This window comes from Crotalus tigris, unplaced genomic scaffold (genome assembly GCF_016545835.1).
Source record: "Crotalus tigris isolate CLP2741 ecotype Arizona unplaced genomic scaffold, ASM1654583v1 scf7180000020888.614114, whole genome shotgun sequence".
NCBI lineage: Eukaryota > Metazoa > Chordata > Lepidosauria > Squamata > Viperidae > Crotalus > Crotalus tigris.
In genome coordinates this window covers 362,679-385,295 of record NW_024098239.1, presented here as the reverse complement: position 1 = coordinate 385,295, position 22,617 = coordinate 362,679, and the positions used below count along the sequence as shown (strand labels likewise).

The 22,617-nt window shown below is 51.0% G+C and overlaps 3 protein-coding genes across 4 annotated transcripts; 2 read left to right on the top strand and 1 right to left on the bottom strand.

Annotated features, from left to right (window-relative positions):
- Nucleotides 1–14: 14 nt before the first annotated feature.
- NAXE (NAD(P)HX epimerase) lies at nucleotides 15–5,500 on the top strand. 2 transcript variants are annotated; one of them, XM_039368647.1, is made up of 6 exons: nucleotides 15–203; nucleotides 1,051–1,159; nucleotides 2,242–2,352; nucleotides 2,629–2,742; nucleotides 3,185–3,332; nucleotides 5,020–5,500. In XM_039368647.1, the coding sequence occupies exons 1-6, from the start codon at nucleotides 70–72 to the stop codon at nucleotides 5,220–5,222; spliced, it is 819 nt and encodes a 272-aa protein (XP_039224581.1). In that variant the 5' UTR covers nucleotides 15–69; the 3' UTR covers nucleotides 5,223–5,500. The 2 variants fall into 2 exon arrangements, with proteins under 2 accessions (XP_039224581.1, XP_039224582.1); XM_039368648.1 differs by lacking the exon at nucleotides 15–203 and adding an exon at nucleotides 701–934.
- Nucleotides 5,501–6,390: 890 nt separating this feature from the next.
- On the bottom strand, nucleotides 6,391–14,173 carry UBQLN4 (ubiquilin 4). The gene is made up of 11 exons (XM_039368646.1): nucleotides 13,857–14,173; nucleotides 13,606–13,757; nucleotides 13,186–13,430; nucleotides 12,279–12,541; nucleotides 10,716–10,874; nucleotides 9,936–10,158; nucleotides 9,194–9,333; nucleotides 8,626–8,709; nucleotides 8,291–8,406; nucleotides 7,983–8,160; nucleotides 6,391–7,106 (listed from the first exon to the last, which is right to left on the bottom strand). Exons 1-11 carry the CDS (start codon nucleotides 14,136–14,138, stop codon nucleotides 6,954–6,956), a joined length of 1,995 nt encoding a protein of 664 aa, XP_039224580.1. The 5' UTR covers nucleotides 14,139–14,173; the 3' UTR covers nucleotides 6,391–6,953.
- Nucleotides 14,174–14,424: 251 nt separating this feature from the next.
- On the top strand, nucleotides 14,425–19,745 carry LAMTOR2 (late endosomal/lysosomal adaptor, MAPK and MTOR activator 2). The gene is made up of 4 exons (XM_039368649.1): nucleotides 14,425–14,559; nucleotides 15,449–15,611; nucleotides 18,853–18,942; nucleotides 19,552–19,745. Exons 1-4 carry the CDS (start codon nucleotides 14,492–14,494, stop codon nucleotides 19,606–19,608), a joined length of 378 nt encoding a protein of 125 aa, XP_039224583.1. The 5' UTR covers nucleotides 14,425–14,491; the 3' UTR covers nucleotides 19,609–19,745.
- Nucleotides 19,746–22,617: the final 2,872 nt, after the last annotated feature.

Sequence of the window (22,617 nt, the reverse complement as noted above, 5' to 3'; positions counted from 1 at the left end):
CATCCCTTCCGCGGGGCTCCTGTCGGAAGCGCCGCCGCCTGCCTGCCTGCCGAAGAAGGGAGCTGCCGCATGTCCAGGGCGGCCCTGCTGGGACTCGGCCTGCTGCTATCCAGGGCGGGGGCCGCGGCGCGCTGTCCAGCCGCGCTCTGGCCGCCTCCCCGCGCCATGCAGAGCGCCGCCGCGCCCGGCCTCAAGTTCCTGGGGTAGGCGGCGGCGGGGACGGGCCGGCGGAGGGCAGGAGGCGCTCTCGCTCCCCGGCAGCCGTAGGGGAGCGGGGGGGGGAAGGGCGCCCGAAAGGAAGGCGAGCCCCGAAGCCGCGGAGGGAGGAAGCGGGGCCGGCCGGCCGAGACAGCTCCCGTCGGCAGAGGCGGGTTTGGAAGGGGGGGGGCTTTGGGGTATCGACTCTGGTCCCGTCTTTGCACAATGCACGAGCCCCCCCGGCTCCCCCCCAAAAAGAACCGAGAGGCAAACGCCCCTCCCCGCCGCCTTCAGCCTCCCCGGAAGCGCTGCCCCGAGACCGGGCCGGAGTTTGTGTTCGAGCCGCAGCCTGAGGTCGCTGGACTAAAGGTGTAAGGAGCCGGTTAGTGACTGGAGGGGCCGCCCAAGAGGAGGAGAGATGCCAGCCGGGCACGCCGGTCTCGAAGGCGCAGAGGCCCTCGGCTCCTCCTCCAAGGGCACCCCTGGATCCTGAGAAGGGGCAGCAGCTTCCCCCCCCCCGTCCCCAGCCAGCGACTTTTCTCTTGATCTTTTATTTGCCGGAACCTGGTCGAGGAGGCAGACAGATCTGATCCGTCCAATCTCCTTTGGAGCGAGGATCAGCTCATGCTGGGTTTTCATCTCCCAAAAAGGGCGAGGGCAGCAGGCAGCCCCGTCCTTGCCCGCCCGGGTGGCACAGAATGCGCCAAGCAGTCCAGCCAGGAGCGGGGGAAAGGAGGTTCGGGGTCCAGTCGACCATTTGGGGACTGTGGGCCTGCCTCTCTGGGTAGTGGGCAGGGAACGATGCAACAGGAATGAGGCCTGGGCTCAGCAGTTCCCTCCTGTCCCCTCCAGGCAGAAAGAAGCCCAGGCCATCGACCAGGAGCTGTTTGAGGAGTACAAGTTCAGCGTGGACCAGCTGATGGAGCTGGCGGGTCTCAGCTGTGCCACGGCCATTGCCAAGGTAAGGGGGGTCTCGCCTCAGCTGTAGGAATTCCACGCAGTTGAAACCTTCACATTGTTGTCTTGAGCAATTCCGTTTCCAGAGAATGAAAAGCTGGATTTGTACAACGTTCTGGTGAGAGAGCGGAGCTGAGAGTGAAGGATGCTGGTATCCGTGTGCCTTCCCATGTTCATGAGAAGGAGAGGGTTGTGTGCAGCATGGCATGATATAAAAACGCAGTATTTATATTCTCTTAAACCCCCCCCCCCTTAGAGTTAAGTTCTGTGAAAGTTGCGTAGGAATTATAGAGCTTTTGGCCTCTGTATGTGTGTGTGTGCGTGGGCAGTGTTTCCTTGAAAAGAAAGTTCTCCAAATAATTTATGTTTCCAATGGGATGAAATAAAAGAATCATCTTTCATTTCTTTTTTTATAAAATATTTTATTAATTTTCAGTTTTTACAAATCATAAGTGCTTGGTAAACAGCGTGTTGTCTGGGTCCATTTGTTACTCAATACATATTCACTCCCTCAATATAGATTCCCATTTTATTTCCCCTCCACTCCAAATATTCTGTCAAAACTATTGTATTCCCCAAGTATTGGCTTTATCTAATGCAACCAATCTTAGAGTCAATATAGCAATGTCTCACATAATTTTTATAGTCTTTGTATGTAGCCGTTATAATCCAATAGGTCCCAAGATATAGGTCCACCACTGAAAGCAATGTTTTGTAACAGATCTTCAGTTCAGGGGTCCAAAACTTATCAATCATCTTTCATTTCTTGATATATTTTTTCTATCCTTTTGGGGGGAGGGAGTAACTATCTTCCTTTTAAGTAGACATCAGTGAGGGGACTGGGAATATGATGCAAATGTATAAAACTCTATTGTTGAAGGTCACAAAATCCAGGAGTCCTAAAACTGCGTTTATGTACAGTGTTATCTATTTCAAGAAGCTTATGAATAGACTTTTGAGAACTAGAACCCTTGCATTTCATTAGATTAGGATTAGGAATCTTGACACTGTTTCCCGCTACCCCTTTTGTGTTTGTGGGTCTCCCAAGAAATTTGTCATTCTCAGGATGAACCTCTTTTCCCCAAGGCATACCCAACCAGTACTTTCACCATCAGCCAGCCAGCGGTGCTGATCGTGTGCGGCCCTGGGAACAACGGTGGAGATGGATTAGTCTGTGCCCGTCATCTGAAAATGTTTGTGAGTGATTTGCACCTTTCCCGGTTGAGTTTGTAAGTGCTGCTGGCAGGGAACACTTGCAATGCACACACACACACCCCGGCAGCTGAGCCTCAGGCTTGCCAGCCTCTGCCATGGAGGAGTGTTTGTGCCATGTTTGGATGGCTGGCCTTCCGCCCATTGAGGAAGTCTTCTCACACTGTGGTCGCACAAAAGGCATCACAAAAGGAAGAAAGCTGACCCCTGAGACCAGAAATGCCTTCCAGCAGCAACAGATCAACCTTCTTGTCTTTGCAGGGCTACGAGCCAACCCTCTATTATCCCAAATGCCCCAACAAGCCACTTTTTGAAGGTTTAACCACCCAGTGTAAGAAGATGGAGATCCCGTTCCTCACAGAGTTTCCATCTGAAGTAAGTCAAAAAGAAAGAAAGTTGAGGTCTACCCAACTTCATACTGCCAAGGTCGAGATACAGTTCTGCAAGGGTGTGTTAGGGTTAATAGCAACAGCACTTAGACTTATAAACTGCTTCACAGTGCTTTACAGCCCCCTCCAAGCAGTTTGCAATGGTCGTATTTCCCTCCAACAATCCGGGTCCTCCTTTTACCGACCTCAGAAGGACAGAAGGCTGAGCCAACCTTGAGCCAGTGAGCATCAAACTGCTGGCAATACTGCATTCTAACCACTGCACCACCACAGCTCCTGGTTAAGGCTGGTGGGGGATTCTGGGAGTTGAAATCCACCCGTCTTCAAGTGCCAAGATTGAGAGCCCCGGTTGGAGACGGCTGGATGAAGCATCTCGTCTCCATCTGCACCCTTGAGTTGTGTTCACACAAGTTTGATTTCCATCGCAGGCTGCCCTCATCGATGAGGTTTACGGCCTGGTGGTGGATGCCATCTTTGGATTCAGCTTCCAGGGAGCCGTGCGGGAGCCTTTCGGTACAATCCTGAGTACCTTGGAAAAGGTGACCATCCCTGTGGTCAGCATCGATATTCCTTCCGGTACGTTTGGCCCAGGTGGGGTGAAAGGCTTGGGCTGGTTCGTGCTGGCCTCTGTTCTTCTGTTGCCCACCCAAATTTCCCTCTCAGAAATAAGCTCTGCTGAGCCCCAGAAATAATTTCGCTGGAGAGCAGTTTTGGAGAATTCAGGTCAGGGAATAGAATTTGGGCCAGTGCTGAGGAATTTAGCTTTTAACAGATTCTAGACTTGTAATTTGGAAGAGATAAAATACTTTTTCCCCTTCCATTCAATTGTGTCTGATTGTGAGGCTGCCTATAATTTTCTTGGCAAGGTTTTTCGGGTGGGGGGCGGTTTGGGTTTTGCCATTGCCTCCTTCCTAGGGCTGAGAGAAAGTGGCTGTTCCAAGGCCACCCATTGGCTTTGTACCAAGACAGGATTAGAACTCTTTTGGTTTCTAGCTTTGCGTTTCTACTATTAGCCTGGATTATTTTCATAGCTGCAGTTTATTTCTCCTCCCCCCCCCCACTTGTTAATTGTGAAGTCGTATCCGACCCATCGCGACCCCACGGACAATGTTCCTCCAGGTCTTCCTGTCCTCTACCATCTTCTGGAGTCCATTTAAGTTCACGCCTACTGCTTCAGTGACTCCATCCAGCCACCTCATTCTCTGTCGTCCCCTTCTTCTCTTGCCCTCCATCTTTCCCAGCATCAGGCTCTTCTCCAGGGAGTTCTTCCTTCTCATTAGGTGGCCAAAATACTTGAGTTTCAACTTCAGGATCTGGCCTTCTAAAGAGCAGTCGGGGTTGATCTCCTCTAGGACTGACCGGTTTGATCGCCTTGCAGTCCAGGGGACTCGCAGGAGTCTTCTCCAGCACCAGAGTTCAAAGGCCTCAATTCTCTGGCACTCAGCCTTTCTTACGGTCCAACTTTCACAGCCATATCTTGCAACTGGGAAAACCCTGGCCTTGACTCTACGCACTTTTGTTGGCAGGGTGATGTCTCTGCTTTTTAGAGTGCTGTCTAGATTTGCCATAGCTTTCCTCCCCAGGAGCAAGCGTCTTTTAATTTCTTGGCTGCATACTACATCCCCATACTACAAATGGTTAACTATTCAGAGTGGACATTGGTAATTAAAGCAGGATTCTCCGAAGTGGTCAATATCAACCCCTCCTGGGCTGATGGGACTATTCACTGTTGTTAATTATTATTATTATTATTCATAGTACAATTAGTTAAAGTTGTACTTATTATTTTCACATAATAAATCTTTGGGGATTGATGAACAGTGGGAAGCTTCATGAAGAGCCAGCCGAAGAGGTGGGGACCCCCCGCTTTAGGCAAATTTGAAAGTGCAAAATGGCATCCTGCGCTGACCCCCGTGTCCTCTTTCTCCCCAGAGGCTCCAGGGCTGTGCAGGGGGGGGTCCAGACCTCCCCCCAAAACAGAGGAAGCAGGGGCCGGTTTAATTCTTCGGGCTCTGTATTGCTGACCTCACTCAGCGTTGTTTGAATTTTTCATGTTCTCCTTCTGTTCTGCTTTGCCTCCCCCTGAAATCTGGAGAAAACGGGGGTGATTTTGCCAAGGGGGGAGTCAGGGGCTCTGCAGTTTAAGTAAGCCAGAGGGCCAGGGCGGTGCTGCCTTTGGTGCCTCGGGCCGAGCCGGACCCTCAGCCGGCTCCCTGCAGACAGCCTGCCTTTCGCTCACGGCCCTCTTTCCTCTCGTTGCCAGGCTGGGATGTGGAGAAGGGGAATCCTGATGGGCTGCAGCCGGACATGCTGATTTCACTCACAGCACCCAAGAAGGCGGCCCGGCACTTCCAGGGGCGCTACCATTTCCTGGGGGGCAGGTTTGTGCCCGAGGCCCTGCAGAAGAAGTACGCGCTCAACCTGCCACCCTACCCAGAGACGGACTCTGTCCTGCGCCTCTCCTAGAGCTGGCCCTGCAGAGTGCAACAGACTACAAGGCCCATCTGCTAGGGAAGGGGGGCTGTGGCTGTAGGGAGCAGTTCTGCAGGCCCACATCCCAACATCCCCCCCCCATGAGGACAGATCAGATCTTGCTCCCAGAGCCAGCAAGAGGCTCGCCCAGTTTGATTGTATTTCAGATCTGTGCAAGGGAGCAGCTCTTTGTTAGTCTCTCAAGGAGGCTTAGTTGATGCTTTGTATAAATTGGATTTTGTCTTCCTTGAATAAAAATAAGATGGGGGAAAGCTCGTTCCATCTTTTTCGAAATCAACAGTCTTTGCTAAGGTGATGGAGAGGCGGGAGGGAAGACACTACAAGATGCGGAGAGGGGGCTGTTCACGAGAACGTTGTGGCCGGTGGGGTCTGTCGCAGGGATAGGCAATTCCATCCCAAGGACCCTTGGGGTGAGGCGCCTTCTCTCTGGCTACCTTCATGCTGGGGAGCAAACACGGCTGAATGGGCCTGAATGGACTTTTTTGAGGGAGGCAATGCGATCCTGAGGCTCAGCCAAAAGTGGGATCGATTGGAAAATAGCAGCAGTGAAATTCTCATCTTTTTGAAAAGAGGATCCAGAACAGGTTCTATTGAATGGAACAGAACTTTTTACATCCTGCTTCTTCAAAGCCCAGGAAAAACAGGCCGAGCTCAGCAGATAGTCAAGCCGTCTGCAAGGGGGGCACGGGCAGCAGAGTGAGTCAGAATGAATGTTGGGTGCTATGGGCCTGGATTGAAAGATTCAGATAAAAATAGCTGCCAGTTTGGGCAGACTTGGTGATTTGAACCAAACAGGAGGACACCCCAAAGTAGGTTGCTTTCCTCCTTTCTTCATCTTTGTATCTCCCAAAACAGCCCCTAGGGACTTTGGATGGGAGGAGCAAGACGCTGCTAGAACAGAGAGAGCAAGGAGCCCAGGCCCACCCAAGGAGAGCATCACACCCAGTGGGGCCCGGCCCTTCCAAGCACCCCTTTGTGTTGGGAGAACTCCAACCTCAGGCCCTTCCGCCCCACTGCGGTAGAAGCAGATCCCAGCACCCACCTTGGCAAGGGCAGAGCGAGGTTCCCCACTGCCAGACACACCAGCTGATACTTCCTACTGAGAGATGGGAGTCATTGTGAAGGACAGAAGACCTTCTGGTTATTTTTACTAGCATTTAATCATATTGTCCCATCTTTCTCTCTTGCATGGGACCCACTCTGGACAGGAGGACCACCGTTGGCATTTCCTTCTGGTTTAGCATTGGGTGGGAAGGGGAAAAAAATATAAGCAAAGGGCAAACTAATTGAACACAACAGTTTGGGTTATCTAGAAGTTATATTAATATGAACTAAAAGGAGGAGGAACCTAATTTTGAGAACAAAGTGGGGGAAGGAATAAGAGGGGAGGGGGAGAAACAGTTCCGAAACAGTCGTGGGGCCTGGAATCCATGCACAATGCAGCATCTAAAGCAGGGGTGTACAACCTTAAGACCTCTGGACTTCAGCTCCCAGAATTCTGGGAGTTGCAGTCCGCAAAGTAGCCAAGGTTGGACAGCCCTGGTCTAAAGCATTTGGTGCAAGACTGGGCTGGCTGTACTGAACTGGAGGAGTTTGGTTCCAGTCCTTTAGGGATGGGCAGCGGCCAGGGTTGGCTATGAACATGGCTCGCCCCTGGAAAGGTCCCCAAGAGCCCGGAGCACATCAGAGGCGCCTGGCATGGTGTTAGGAAGCCTGGAAGCCCAACAGTCTCTCAATGGCGGCGTTGATGTCTCCTCCCGTAGCAATGAGGGCCTGGAGGTTGGCCTCGCGGTTGATGAAGCCCATAGCACTCAGCTGCTCCAGCTGTTGTTGGAACCGGACTTCTGGGCTTTGCGCCTGCCGTGAAAAGAAAACCCTCGTGAGCTGTTCAGCAACAGGGGTGGGTGTCAGTCTATCATCGTTCCTAACCGCTGTCCGAGTGGCATCACCTTTCAGGTGTCTAAGCTCTTATTTATACACTACTCCGGGGTCTGTAACCTTTAACTGGGCAAAACAGTGCACCGCAGGGAACCATCTTTGAACCAAAGTAGGTCAAATGACTAATTTACAAAGTAGGTCCAAAATCCGGAGCTCACAACTCTTGTGGAATTGAAATTTGGCAAAGCTTATATAACATTTTATGGAATAAAAATTATCATAATAGTATGACATAATACAAAATGTCATAAAACATTTCCTGTGGTCAACTGCTGACATTACACAGTTCAACATGAGCTACTTTCAAGGCAGGTCCATCTCTGAATATCTCCCTGAATTTTGGGGAACTTTTCTGTTACATCAGAAGCGTAGCCATTGTTGAAGCTGGTAAGGAAATATGCCTGAAACAAAGGCCCAAGAAGTCACAGGTGATCTAGTTATTATATTTACAAACCACCAAATCACTAAGGACCCTGGCAGTTTACAGATAAGAACACAGATTAAAAGCCCACAAACTCATGAAAAACAAACATTAAACCACACTACAACCAAGCCAAGTTGGGATGAAGGGCCAAATGCTCTCTGGAAGAGATTTGGAGCCATCCAAAGAGCCTGTGAAGTGCCGCGGGAGGCCCTGTCTGACTCTCATTCAAAGCTTCCAGTGGAAAGGAACTTCCCGCCCCCTTGAACAGTGGGGGCTTGAGAGAGAGAGAGCCCCTGGAGGAGAAAGGGCTCAGCAATCAGAAGAGGATAAATGCGTGTGGGACACGAGGGGCTGCCTCCACCACCGCCTACCTGAGAGTTGGCACTGGCCAGGAGCTGGACCATGTGCTGCATGAGCTGCTGGGAGGGGTTACTGTCCCCAGCTGGGGAGGCGCTGGCAGGGGCCAGGACGCTGGATACGGGAGGCTCCGGGACTGCAGTTCCTCCGGCAGAAGGTGCAGGGGGCTGGGGTGGGCCAAGAGATCCCAGACTGCAAGGCAAGAATGCGTTTCTTCAGCAAAGAAGCAAGGCAGAGAGCTGGAGACCTGTCTGCAGCAGCCACCAGAAAGACGCCACTTTGACGCTGTCCCTCCAGGGCTGAATCCCGCGACCGGGCCCACCTGGGCACGAGGCCTGGGGCCTCCGTCTGCAGCATCTGGAGTCCCTGCTGGATCTGAAGCAAAGCCTGCATGGCACGAGGGTTCGTCAGGATCGCGAGCGAGTCAGGGTTCTGCATCTGGGGGCGTAATAAAGAGCCATAAGTGAATCATGAGTTTGTTCAAGGCCGCCGCCAAGGTGGAGGCTAGATCTCCTTGTGGGTCCAGTGCTTGGACCCAGAACTGCAACCGGGGGAGGTGGGGAAAAGAGAGGAGGGGGCTGAAACAGAGGGCTACGATTCCGGCCTCTACTCCAGACTCAAATCTGCAGCCCCCACCAGTTTTTACCCCAGGCGCACCTGCTGTAGGAAGGCGGGCAGCTGAAGGCGCAGCTGCTCCTGAAGGGAAGGGTTGCCAGAAAAGAGCGGAGCGTTGACCATCATCTGGAAAGAAACAGAGGAGCCCGGCCTAGTGGGCGGAGTCCAAGCCCTTCCCTAACTACCCTCGCAGGAACACACCACCGGAGATCCCGGCATGCGGGGCTGTCTCCCCAACTTCATGGCAGCCTCACTTTCCACATTATGACAGGGCATCCTCATTTAGTGACTATAACTGGGACCTGCCACTTGGTCATTAAGTGGAGCTGAGTGAAACCGCAACTGTGCTTACGCTCTGACTTCAGATTTCCTTTGCTTTACAGACCTTCGAAGGTCGTAAATGTGAGGCTTGGCCACAAAGTTACTTTTTCATCGCCATCGTAACTGCAAATGGTCACTAAACAGGACTACCTGTATTAATCTTAAGGAAACCACTTTGCACTGCAAATGTAATGCAACAGAGGGACAACTCTGTTGGAGAATTAGAGCATCTGACTAGCTCCCGTGGCCCCTCAACCACCCAGCCACGGGGGAAAAGAGCTGCACCCACCTGAGCGGCAACCTCTGGGTTCTGGGCGAGCGTCTGCAACATTGTGCGCATGTAAGGAGCCGAAATTGCACTCTGCATCAGCTGAGGATTCTCAGAGACCTGCTGGAGGAGACCCTGCATCTCCGGGCTGCTGAACATTCCTGCGGGGTTGGGAGAGGCCATTCATCTATAGCCAATCACGCCAGAGCAAGAATCCCCCCCCCAAGCCTCTCAGAAGGCACTGGAGAAAATGCCATTACTGTCGTTTACGGGACGATTACCAGCCCCCCTCGGAATAAAGGGCACAATCGGAAGCCACACAATCTCAGGCAGAGGCAGAGAAAGAATACTGAAAGTGGAGCAGGACTGCGGCAGCATCAGAGGCTGGGTTCTGTGAGGAGGGAGAGGCTTTCTCCAGAAATGGGGGGGGGCATGTGAGGGATTTCACTAGTTGTCATGTCCCAGCAGCCACGGCCAGGGTTGGTTCGGCAGCTGGTTCACCTTTCCGCCTGCCTATAAATGCTGCTTTGCCCAAGCTGCACTGGGTTGCATGAGAAATAGACTCTTCGCTTGAAAAGTCAGGTTTTCTACTTAACTGGCATTCCAGATATAACCCACGAAAAGCATCCACTCATTCGCCTTTCAGAGACCTCCAGTGCAAGGCGGGATGCTGCACCGAGGGCCCCTCCTTGAAAGAAAGGCGATGGCACTGAGCCAGAAAGCCTGGTGAGGCTGCCAAAGGGCCTCCGGGTGAAGGCCGTACCTGATCCCAAAGCAGCTGCATTGACCCCCAGAGGGTTGGAGATGGTGGGCGTGCTCCGGCTTGGGACGGGCTCAGGGCTTCCTTCGTTCTCCGGCTCCTGGCCCTGAGAAGCAGGAACGGGATTCCAAGGGTTGGGCAACGGCTCTCGGTTCTCCGTCCGCAGAGGCTGGGAGTTTGGGGTGTCCGAACTCCCAGAGAGCGCAGAGAAGGGATTGTTGCCAAACTAGAAAGAGAAGACAATGGCAGAGGACTTGTGCATCCTCACTTAGGGCTGCCTTCTCGCAGGTGTGATGGGAGAGCAGCAGGTCAAGGATTGATCAGAAAGTTTTCTCTTCACAGAATCTACAAATCTGTGGGATCTGGCTAATCTCTGTTTGCAATTGGATCCTGTAAAGCAGAAGCAGAATCCATTTTCTGAGTAGGTTTGCAGATCAACTAACGTCAGGTAAAACTGACCTTGGCCCTCTCCTGGATCACGAGAACCACCACCGAGGAAAGCAGCTAAGCTCAGCTACTCGTGCATTTGCAATTATGAATGTCATTCTAGGCTACAACACACTGGGTCTTCATTACAACCCATATTTGAGCCAACAGGGTCTCTTAGAACGGCCCAAGATTTCCACTCACCTGAGATACACAAATATATGATCCTCCCCAAGGAACAACTGTGTGTAACTTTAAAAGATGCCCAAGTCATGAGTCCCTGCTGGTCATGATTAAGACTCTGCTGTTCTAATTAGCAGTTGAAAACAGCACTCCGCAAAGCACAGCCATGCACACCTGTTCCCTGGCAGCGCTGAACATCGGTTCCTGGATATCCGTGTACATGCGCCGCAAGGCACTATACCCTCCGGGAACACTCTCCAAGTTGCTCAGGGCTCGGTCCTGGTTGCGCATCATCTCTTGCATCATGGCTGGGTTGCGTGCCAACTCCATGGTCTGAGGAGAGAGACAGAGGATCTAAGCCAACCAGGGGCAGCCACCTTGCTTGGCATTGCCTTTCTTGTGGCATGAGGCACAACGGACAGCCAACACTGCCGAAGTAGAGTCACCTTGTGGGGGGAGGTGAGTGGCATAAATATTACATTATTTAATTAATTAAATACAGCCTTCACTCCTTTCCTAAGAGTCTGCAAGAAGCAAGGATTGACCATCATTGGTCTGGAGTTAGTGGCAGAGCAACTGAAAAATGAGAAAGGCAGAGCCAAACTCAGAAACTAGGGTCCAAGCATATAGGATAGGTACAAAATCCTGTTTGGAAAAGCAATTGCACCTGTTGCTCTGCTTCTGGAAAGAGGCTGGACAGAAAAATGGCTGGTTAGGGTCTTAAACAATGATTCATTCACACCTTAGCTGGTCTGCAGGAGGACTTGAATCCTGGACTGCCCAGCGCTAGCCCAAAATTTTCCCCACCGAGAACAATGTAGAGAAAGCAGGGAAGATGGAAAAGGCCTGGCTTCCAGTATGCAGCCAGACCAAGAAAGAAGAACAATCAACCTGGCTGAAGCCCCCAGGGGAGAACTCCTCCACCCAGCCTGATCCATCCATCACATCCCCCAAAGCGCAGACACCCACCCGGACACAGGAGGGTGAGGCCGCGAAAGGCTTCCACACAAAAGCTCTGCCCCGAGACGCAAAGCAGTGCTTGGCTGCACATTCCACACCACCAACCGCCTGACTGACTTAAGTCCACCTGGCAGGAGTCATCCAAGAGACAGACAAAACCATCACAGCCCCTCTGAGCCAGCGCCCAGTCTGCCCCACATCACACGGCACTTCAGCCAGCCAATCGAATCTCACTTGCTCAGGAGCTTCCAACGAGGTTCTCAAGGGCTCCCAGCCCATAGGTGGGACTCAGCATCACCCAGACTTTCCTAGGGGGTGAAATTCCCCACTGCTGAGGGCAGCCTTGCATCAGGGCCGATCTGAATCGCCAGGGCGTCTGCAGCACGGGCCTTCCAACCCTGCGGGCTGCCAAAGGGTGAGCTTGAGGGTCTGCTGCCCCTCCCCTCCCCTGCCCAGCAAGGCATCGCGTGACTGGCAGATTGGCACAAGCTCCTTTTCGCTGTGCAAGCCCTGCTGAAAATGCCCCCTCCTTCCTCTCTGCTTCAGGCACCCCCCAAAGATGCTTCACCTGTCAGGAGAAGGCAGGGAGCAGAGATCATGTGACCACCCGCGAGCCACAAACCAATCAACAGCGCAGAGAAGCTCCCGTATTGGTTAGGAACCGCCAACTGCTGTAGCTGAGGGATGCTTATGGGCCGTGCTCCTCACACCTGCCTTGGTCTTACCTGCAAAGGCAGCCAATCCCACAAGTCCAAGGAGAAGGGAGAAGGTGCCCACCTGGCGCATCAGCTCGGGGTTGTTAAGCATGTGGGTGATCTCTGGGTTCCGTTCCATCAGCTGCTGCATCTGGGGGTTGGCCGTGATCGTCCGCCTCATGAAGTCTGGGTTGGACATCATGCTCTGGACCAAGGGGTTCTCCATGATCTGGGACAGCATCTCTGGATTGGACATCAGCTGCCGCTGCATCTGCTGCTGAAGCTCCATGAAGTTTGCCGAGCCCATCCCCAGGTGGCCAAGCCCAGCAATGCCCCCAAAGCCGGCTGGGAGAGGCAAGGAGGGAAGGAAGAGCAGCTCAGACAACGACCTCCAAGGAAGGAAGCAGGTGTCAGCTCTGCCATCTTTAGCTTGGTGCCTTGCCAGCATCCTGCCATCAAAGGCTAGGAGGGACGGGGCAAGGGGGGGACAAATAGGCAATAAACAAGCAAGGGGATTATGTGATGGGAAATAGGGAGGGGGGAACAACAGGCTGGCGCGGAACCAGTTTGTGCCAGCACTCAAGGCCAGTTCCCCCCCCTGAGAGTGGAATGGGGAAATCTTAGTTCTAGCCTGACTTTACTGCAGACAGCAACTTTTAGTAAAAGAACCCATCATTTCACCCAAATGGAGTCGAGGGTCTTTCTTTCCTAAGGGATCTGACAGGGGCAGGCTTGGGGCTGACTACCCAAATCTGGTCTGGAACAGAGCTTAAGGAGAAGCAGGCAAACCAACTCCTAAACATCTGGCCGTCTATCCATCATTCCTGTCTATAGGTACTTGAAAGCCGGTCCCTCATCATTTTTTTTTGCCGTCTCTGGATGGATGACCCCGCCGTAGGCCACTGAGACACTGGCAACTCAGACCCCCAAGAAGTGGTGTCTGCCCCGGAGCTGCTTTCTAACAGCTCTGCCAGTGAAGAGATGCTTACAGAGGATGGAGGTGGCGCCGCTGGGCATTCCTTCCCCTGCTGAGCCCGGCGTGCCTCCCAAAGTGCGGCTCCTCCAGTTGCTGTTTCCTACGTCTGAAAGGCTACTGCTGGAGGTGGATGGCTGGGAGGGGGCCGCAGGTGACGCAGGAGCTGCGGAAGGGGCCAGAACTAACCCCGCGGCAGGCAAAGCAGTGGCAGAGGGGACCGGAGGGGAAGCCGCTGTCACCCCAGGAGGTTCTTGCACCCTACAAATCAAGCAAGACACGAAAATCACCATTGGGGAGGCAACCACTGGCTGAAGGAGAAGAGGTCCCAAACGGGGGCGGGATGAGTCCGTTCAGCCCCTCCCCCCGCTCCCCCTGGAGAGGAAAGCTCGGCCTGGCGGCGGGAGGGGGAGGCCGGGCGGGGGGGGGGTCTCACTTCTGCGGGGTCTTGATGACCAGGTGCACCGTCAGCCCGTCCTTGACGCCGTGCTGCAGCAGCGAGTCGCCGTCCTTCAGGATCTTCCCCGCGAAGATCAGCACCAGCTGCTCCTGCTTGGCCTTGAACCGCCGCGAGATCTCCTCCTTGAACTGCGGGGGGGGAGAGAAAGAGGGGGGGCCGGGGTCAGGCAGGCCGCAGCGACGCCCCCCCCTCGCCCGCCCCTCCCCCGCAGCCCCGCCCGGCCGGACCTCCCTGACGGAGACGCGCTCGCCGGTCACGATCTCCTCCTTGTCCTTCGGCGTCTTCACCGTCACGCGGATCAGGGCGCCCGTCGTGGCTGCCGTCGCCGCGGGCTCGCCTTCGCTCCCGCCGTCGCCCCCGCCTTGGCCCGGCTGCGAGGAGGACGAGGCGCCGCCGCCGCTCAGCTCCGCCATCTTGGCCGAGGGGGAGCGCAGAGCGGTGCCGGCGGGGCACTTCCGGCGATCTGGGCGCCGTTCCGGAACTCTCGGAGGGCCGCCGGCGGAATTCATAGTTCACGGGCGAGGTTATTCCGGGAAGTCGCGCCGCCCGTCCCAAAAGCCCGTCCGCGGGAAGCTCGGAACGCCGCGATAGAAGAACGGCCTCCGGCCTCCTAACGCGCCAGGGCCCGGGGTCGCCCGAGGGACGGGCAGCGCAGCGAGACGAGCTCCCAGAGCGCCCCGACTTGTCTCGGAGGACAGAGACGCGCGGATAGAGTGGCGCCGGGGAAAGGCGGGAGTATCCGGAACAGGAAGAGCCGAAGACTACAACTCCCAGCGTGCAGCGAGGGAGCGGGTCCGGTCAGCTGAGAAAACCGGGCGCCGTAGTGTTCCCCGTCTCCCCTCCTGAGCGCGGAGCGGGGGCCATGCTGCGCCCCAAGGCCCTGACGCAGGTGCTGAGCCAGGCCAACACGGGAGGCGTCCAGAGCACCCTGTGAGTCCCCCGCGGGGGCCGTGCGGAAACCCACATCTGCCCTGCCCGGATTGGCGATTCTGCCTCCCGCGGTGCTTCCTGGAGCCCCGCGGAGACGGCCGTCTCGCGGGGCGGTTGGGGGGGGAGCGGATAAAAGGGGTTTGCGCTGCGCGTGTGTACGAGGAGGGGCCGCGTGGAGGGAGGGCTGGTGCAGCCGAGGAGCGGCAGGCTGGGCCGCAGACTGACAGAGAAAGGAGCGGCTGCGAGTTGGAATTATTCTGAATTTTATATCCTTCAGAGTTTTTATAAATGCCGTACAGGTAGCCCTCGACTTACCACCACAGTGGAGCCCAACATTTCCTTTACTAAGTGAGACATTTGTTAAGTGAGTTTTGACCCATTTTACGTTCTTGCCTCAATTGTTGAGCGAGTGCAGTTAAGTTAGCCAACAGTTGTTAAGTAAACCTACCTTCTGAGTTTGCTTGACAGAAGGTCACCAAAAGTGATCAAACTGCAACCGTCATAAATACGAGCTGGTTGCCAAGTAGCTGAATTTTGATCACGTGACCCTGGGAAGGTTGCAATGGTCGTAAATGTGAAAAAAGGTCGTAAGTCGTTTTGATGCTGTTGTAACTTTGAACGGTCACTAAATGAATTGTTGTAAGTCGAGGACTACCTGTAATTCTGGAAGAGATTTCATAATTGGCATTTTTTCCTCTGGATCGGTGTTTCTCAATCTCAACAACTTTTAAGAGTTGCTATACTCCAGAATCCCCACTGGAGTATAGCACTGTTGCACTGCATTCTGGATTAAAGTTATACAGTACTGCGTGGCATTTCTCTAGCAGCATATATGTAAACTGTACATTGCCTAATCTGTTTGTTTTGCCATTCTTTTCTCCTCCTCCAGGCTTCTGAACAATGAGGGTTCTCTTCTCGCTTATTCCGGCTACGGAGACACGGATGCCAGAGTCACAGCTGCCATAGCCAGCAATATATGGGTGGCCTACGACAAGAATGGGCACCAAGCATTCAATGAGGACAATTTAAAGTTCATCCTGATGGACTGCATGGTAGGCGCCCTACGATTTGATTTTCTCTCTGGCTGTTCTTCTCAGAAGCTTCTGCAACAGGGCTGAGCAACTATGGGCCCCTTTTTATTTTGAACAAGTTTTATTAATTTTTTAGTTTTTACATCAAGGTGCTTAGGAAACAACGTGGTGATGTGGTAATCAATCATCCAAAGACAAAATTGTACATATATGGCTCAGGTTAATTCTTTAAAGATTCCCTCTCTATTTCCCTCAATATAACATATTCAAATTAATACATTTCTAAATAAAGTTCAATCAAAAAAAATTATCAATAGCATTTCACGTATATAAGTCCAAATCCTGTTTTCGAGCTTTACTAACTTACAGTTACCATAATCCAATTTAGCCTTAAATAAACACATTATTTACACTTCGGGTATCCCTAAATTCGCTTGTTTCATAACATAATAATTATGTCTAAAATAAACATATCATTGGAACAGTTACATTCTTACATTTCCCAAATATATTCTATTTCTTATTCTAATAACTCATTTATTAATGCCATGTCTTCCTTTATCACAATTCATTTTCTTGTTCTCCTTCCATTGCAAAGTGATTATCATACCTAAAATAAAAATATTACTCCCCCAAAAAATACATTTCTATTTCTTATCCTAATAACTCTCTATATAAAACCTTTTCCTTATTACAATTCCAAACTATAATCTAGTCAATAATTCATCTCAATTGGTAATAAATCAATCAAAATCTCTAAAAGCCTTTTTAACCCATCAAGTAAAATTTTAAGTCTCATTTTTGAATCTAACTCTGGCTTTCTTTTTGTGCCAGACAGGTTTCCAAAAAAAAGCTGTCAGAGTTCCGACTAATGCAGTGGTTCTCAACCTGTGGGTCGGGACCCCATTTGGGGTCGAACGACCATTTCACGGAGGTCGCCAAACAACGCAGTCCGCCATTTTTTCCCCTTTTCCTTAGCTGTGCTTTCTATTGAAAGCCAATAGAATAGACTCTCTTGAATAGACCGATTGGGGGTCGCGGCATTAAAAAGCTTGAGAACCACTGGACTAATGAAACACTTCAAAGAACTTCCAGGCATTGTTTATCCTAAAAAGCCTTTATTACAGTGTAACAGATTGCCGGCACATCATAGATGGATGTCAAGATCTGAAATCTCCACCCCAGAGCAGTTATTTTGCTAGCATTTTCCCTCCCTCTTTTGCTGTCATAAGTCACGTTCTCCAACCAGCCTGGGGGGCAAAGGTTCACTTCCTTCTGAAGCCTGCGCAATTACTCTATCTACACATTCTTTCTCCCCCCTCCCATTCTCATCTGAATTAACTCTAAAAGTACCAGACAGTTATGCATATTTTGTCAAAGCAAGAATATTCAATATTAACAGCGTTGACAAAAGCCTCTATATCATCAAATCTCAGTATTTGATTAGAAGTGTTTATCAACAATTCAGTCTGGTCGTACTTCTTTTCTCCTTCTTCCAGTATCGTCTGAGTACCGTAGTGTAATCAGTTTTGTTCAATGTTGTGGTTACTAGTTGTTTATCCACATTATCACAGTTTTCAATACCTCATATTTGCAAATCATTTCCTGTTGCTTTTGGCATTACAAGTGTTTTAATTAAAGTCATTCTTTGGTCGTCAAAGTTCTCTATGAGTTGTACGTAGGATTGTGTAATGTCGTCTTCTGTGCTGATTTGTTCTTCTGTTGTTTTTTGACTTAGAGAGTAGTCAATTGGAGTCTGGAAATCAGTTTTAAATTTTGGTGCAAGGGCTTTTATTTTGGAATTCACTTGCTCAGTAGCTTCAAAAAAAATTTCCAGTATAAATTTATAGTTAAGTTGTGAATGAGGTTCCTCCATCTCATTAAATTGTGTGTGTTGTTGCATACAGGCCTCTTTGAAGTTAATCTGTTCCTCCTCTATTATTTCTTGGCCTGTAAGTTGATCAGTTAAAATTTGAGGTTCAATTTGTAGTTCTGGAATATCATCTTTGGTATTCATCCTAGAGTTCATTTGCTTCGTAACCTCCAAAATTTTTTCCAGTATATAAGCTTATAGTTAAGCTGTGGGTAAAATTCTTCCATTTCAGTGGTGAAATAATCTTTTAGTCTTTTAGTGGAGGCTATTTTTACTAACAGTCAGCCAATATCCACCTCCACAGTTTCTAGTAAGCAATTTCACCACCCAGCTGCTTCAAAACCTTTATATTTTCCCTTTTATAATAATTTGTAGGTCAAACCCAGCCTCAAAATTAAAGAGGAAATACAATTGCAGTGTCAGCTTTCACCACGAGATGTCCCCAATAGGCTGTAAAATGTTTTTTCCAGATTCCAATAGTTTTATCCAGTTAGGAAAGTAAAAAAAGTAAAAGTAAAAAAAAAAAATATTCTCCAGCTTAATAAGTAGATAGAGTAATAAAGAGTAGAGTAATAAAGTTCAATGTAGGAATTTTTTCAGGACCCCAGAGTATCCAGGAATGAAAATAGTAAAAATTAATTATTTTTTCTTTGTTTCCAGAGCTCTTTTTCCCCAGTAAACAGACGCCGCTCTCTCAAAGCAGGGAAATAGTTCCAAAAGCTTTTCACAGGGAGATAGTTAGGGTAAAGAGAGGGAAGGAAAGGTCTCACCTGGATCTTCCATGGTGGTTCTTTATGCTTAGATGTTCTTCTGACTTTCGGCTGGTGCAGCTAAATGATCGGCCATATTAATGGCCGATCTTTTCTCTGTCGGCCCTAAGGAGCTGCCTCGGACCGCAAAAGAAACTGCTGCCCTTCCGCAATTGACGAGAGTCCTCCTCATCGGTAGTAGCCCCTCCAGGGTGACTTTCGACCCTGTTAAGGCTCTGCCGGCGAACAGATGACTCTCTGCATGACCACCAGCGCCGTGATCTGGAACCGGAATTCTGGGAGTGGAAGTCCACAGGTCATCAAGGGGCTCTAGTTGCCCACCCCTGCTCTGGAAGGCTGGAGGGTGATCAGGGCTGTTTCAGTTCTGTTCCCAGATCTGAAATGCAACTGGGAGGGTTCCAGTAATCTGCTTCCTGCAGAGTTCTGTCAAGTAGCAGTGTGACCACTTTCTCAACAACCTTCCTTATAAAAGAAACACTGGAGACAGGGTGAAAGTTGTCCCAAGTTGCTCGGGGCTAAAGTGGAGGGGTGTTCAGGGGTGACCCCTTTTGAGGGCTAAGCCAAGAGATCTCCAATTTGGAATTGCTTCTCCTAGCTCCCTTTCTTTTCCAAAATCCAGGAGGGCCGTGTGGCAATCACCAGAGTTTCTAACCTGCTGTTGTGCATGTATGCGAAGGAGACGGTGGGCTTTGGCATGTTGAAAGCAAAGGTAAGAGGGAAGAAAAATGGAAAAGACAGGGGGGGAGGGGAAATATAAAGAAATGGATTCTGATATTCTTCACCGCAATTATAAGTAAAAATAAAGTTATATTTCTCTTTCTATAGTTTCTCTAACCATCAAAATTGTAGATCACAGATTCATTTTGTTCATTTCTATCCAAAAAGTTCATAAGAGGCTTCCTGTTCAATAAATTAGACTCGCCTCCTTTGTGAGGGGCCTATTCCTGCATGTGGAATTGGGCTTCAAAGAGTCTTTGGAATAATATTTTCAGTAATATTTCACGACATGCTTATACATGGTTATTTTAAGTGCTGGATTATGGAATTAACCCTGTTTCCTGGATTCTCACGATACACTTGTCAAAAATCACGCTGCACCACCATGGCCCACATCATATTAGACTAAAATGCAGTTAGCCATTCCATGTTTTAAAATTGGGTAAATCCCTCCAGGAAACTTTAGAATAGGTGTTCTCTCTTTCTTCCCATGAGCAGGAGAGCCTCTTACAAAACTACAGCAGAGACCTGCAGCCGAGTTGAAGCCGAGTTTGGCTGGAAGGCTCTCTTGACAGGCCAGCATTTTCCCTTCTCTCTGCAGGCTCAAGCCTTGGTGCAGTACCTCGAAGACCCCCTGGCCCAGGTGGCTGCTTCCTGATGGGGCCTGGTCGGCTTCTCAGTCTGGCGAGTCCTGCCTCCCAGCAGACCTTGAAGGGCGCTGAGCACCGACCGGGTGCTTCTTTCAAACATGAGGGGGACCCGGGGAAAGGAATAAAGGATGTTCTTAGCAGCTTTTCTCTGCCTGAGGATGGATGAAAGGGGCTGGGATGACCTCGAGGGCAGACCTGCTGCCCAGAGCTGTCCAAAGGGGAGAGAAGTGGAGCCATCGTTCCAGAAAGAAGGAAGTGGACCCTGGCATGGCAGGAGGGAATTGTCCAAAGCCCAGATAGTCCTCGACTTATAACCATTCATTCAGCCACTGTTACAATGTTGCTGAAAAGGTGACGATCCTTGCAGCATCCCCACTATTTGCCACCTTCCCAGCCGGCTTCTGACAAGCAAAGTCGGTGGATAAAGATGGACTCAGGTAACAACCACACAATCACCGCCCGGAGCTCCTCTCTGAAAAATACGAGATGAGAACTAGAGATTTGCTTAACAGCCCTGGCAAAAAAGGCCATTAAACTCAGGTGTGACTTGCTTAGCAATGGAAATTCTGGTCCCAATTTTGGTCATAAGTCGAGGACTATATATCCTGGGGAAGGGCAGGAGCCCCTCTTTAGCTGGGGTTCTTAAGTTTGAAGGCAGTGCTGAAGGCCACCACTTGGTATCGCCCAAGAGTCAGGAAGATGATTCCACTCCTTGCTCGTCTTGCTTGATTTCTGATCTGCCTACCTTGGCGCTTGCTGGGCATCTCTGGTCAAAAGGACCCTTTTCCCAGGGAAGGGCTGACGCTGTGCCTTGGGGGAGCCTTCAAGTAGGGGGTGGGTGGGAGGGAGGGGTCCTGCTGGCCTGTCCTAAAGTTGGACTTGCAAATTGGACCGTTTCAACCAACCCACCTGAGTGGAGATGGCTGGAAAGAGATAAATTCTCCCTTCCCCAATTCTCTCTTGGTTGCCCTGCAGGCCTCCTTGGAGAATGAATGGCCCCTTCCCGGGTAGGGTATCAGGTTGGCTTCGGTCTGTTGCAGGGAGAGGCCCATGGGAAGGGAGGGAGTTTCAGGAGGTTTCCAGTGCCAAGACTGGGTGGGAAGCTGCACCTGCCGCACTTTCCTCCTCTTAGTGTTATTGTGCCGGGCTTCGGGGGCGAGGCAGCCCTGAGTCACCTCATCAGGGCCTTTCCTGTCATTCGGAAGCCTCGACTGCCAATTCTAGAAGCTGGGAAAGGCTCCTAGCCATGCAAAAGGTCTCTGCTGGAGCTTCTGGCTGACTGAGAAATAGGAAGAGCTTTCCAGGTGTCTCCTGCACTAACTGGAAACCTCTTCCAGCCCCTGAAACAAAAAGCAAAGCAGTTAAAATCATTGCAGGGATCAGAAAAAGAAAACTGAGGTAGTTCAGTTAATTCAGATAAGCCCTTAAAGCATCAAGGAGGTAAGGAGCAGAGAATTGTCCTTATCTATTGGCAATGAAAGTTTTCAAACTTTCCATTGTAGGATTATGAATAGAATTTCTTAAAAATCTGAATGACCAGCCTTCTGTTTTCCCACAGGATCTCAAAATGCTTTACAATAATGCTATGAAAGATAGGACAGTAACAGTGGAAAATAAAAACCCGAAAAGCCGCTCCCACGGTCATCTGCTGAGGCTCAGGAACGGCCTGGCACCCCTCTCGATGCTCAGCCTGGCCGACCGGGGGGGGGGGGCGTTCAGAAGCGTGCACAGGAGCTGGCATTGATCAGGAGACTGACTGTCACTCCAGCTGAAGCTGCTCGCTGATATTCTTGGCCAGCAATGTCAGCTTTTCAGAGAACCGGCTTTGCCCACTGCTTTGCCCTGGTGCCTGTTCTGCCTGGCCACACCCCCACACCCCCCAGCACATGATGCCTAGCCCTGGAACTGGGACCTGCCCATTCGAACAGCCCCATTCATACCAAGATCAGCTTCTCAGTCAACTGGCTGTCTTCCAGCCTTGGTCAGTCATGCACAGCCACACCCGGTTCAGTGGTGGCGGACACATACATGGCTGAGTGTCGCCAGCTTGCATGTGACGTTCCAAGATCCCTAAAAGCGATAGAACTGGGCACAGATGCAGCTGGCAACGGGCTGCGTTCTAGTTTCCCAGAGCGCCTCTGCAAATGACTGGCAGTTCTTAGAGGTTCTGCCAGTGCAGAGGCTTCATCACAACTCAGTTCAAGGAACCTGGCTGTGGGCGGGAGTGGGGGCACATCACCCCCTAACAGCAAGCAGGGTTAACTCAGTCCTGGCTCCAGACCCTGCAGGTCTTCCAGAGTCTCCAGCTGGAGTCCCAAATGTGCCTTTTGCCCACCCGGGGCTTTGCATAACTAGATGGCATCCTTGGGAACCCTTGGTCTTCAAAGAGGGTGTTTCAGGAGTGGCCACCCCATGGCCTGTTGATGCCAGGGGTCACATTCGCCCTCACTAGGATACACCAAGCCTCCTACCACTCGGGGGGCTTAGTTCCCATCAGCCACGGATGGCAAGGGCTGTGGCAAAAAAACGGAATTATACAAGGTGTGCTGGCCTGCCCTCTTCTTACTAATCACACAAATACCAATCCGTATTTCAGGCTGAGGAAAAAATCAAAGTAGCAACAGTTCCTTAGTTTGGGGGGGGGAGGAACCCCAACTCTCCAGCGCACGCCAAAGCTTTCTAAAAGGCCACACGCGGCTCCTGATTGGGCAAACCGCACCGACTAGCCAGAGATTTCCATATTAAATCCAAGATGCATTTAAATCCCTCAAAGTTTGGATGTTCCCAGAGGGTTGTAAGCTGGATTTCCTGAGTGCGGAAGGGCTGTCCCAGGAGAGGCCCTGCTTGGAATCAACCACAGCTGAATCCTTTCACCTTGCATGGTCAAGCCACTTTCCCCAAAGTGATAAAATGATATTTCCCACTCTTGAGAAGGCATCCACTGATCAAATGAGGATGCCGTGCTTATCTTATCACTCTTACGAATCTGAAAGCTCTGTTTTTGTATGCATTGCCAC

Coding starts and splice junctions, on each gene's coding strand:
- NAXE (XM_039368647.1), top strand. CDS start 70: ATGTCCAGGGCGGCCCTGCTGGGACTCGGCCTGCTGCTATCCAGGGCG. Junction 1,160..2,241: donor GTGCCACGGCCATTGCCAAG/GTAAGGGGGGTC, acceptor CTTTTCCCCAAG/GCATACCCAACCAGTACTTT. Junction 2,743..3,184: donor TCACAGAGTTTCCATCTGAA/GTAAGTCAAAAA, acceptor TTTCCATCGCAG/GCTGCCCTCATCGATGAGGT.
- UBQLN4 (XM_039368646.1), bottom strand. CDS start 14,138: ATGAATTCCGCCGGCGGCCCTCCGAGAGTTCCGGAACGGCGCCCAGAT. Junction 13,431..13,605: donor GTCATCAAGACCCCGCAGAA/GTGAGACCCCCC, acceptor CTTGATTTGTAG/GGTGCAAGAACCTCCTGGGG. Junction 9,334..9,935: donor TGCAGCTGCTTTGGGATCAG/GTACGGCCTTCA, acceptor CCAACCCCGCAG/GAATGTTCAGCAGCCCGGAG.
- LAMTOR2 (XM_039368649.1), top strand. CDS start 14,492: ATGCTGCGCCCCAAGGCCCTGACGCAGGTGCTGAGCCAGGCCAACACG. Junction 14,560..15,448: donor GGAGGCGTCCAGAGCACCCT/GTGAGTCCCCCG, acceptor CTCCTCCTCCAG/GCTTCTGAACAATGAGGGTT. Junction 18,943..19,551: donor TTGGCATGTTGAAAGCAAAG/GTAAGAGGGAAG, acceptor TTCTCTCTGCAG/GCTCAAGCCTTGGTGCAGTA.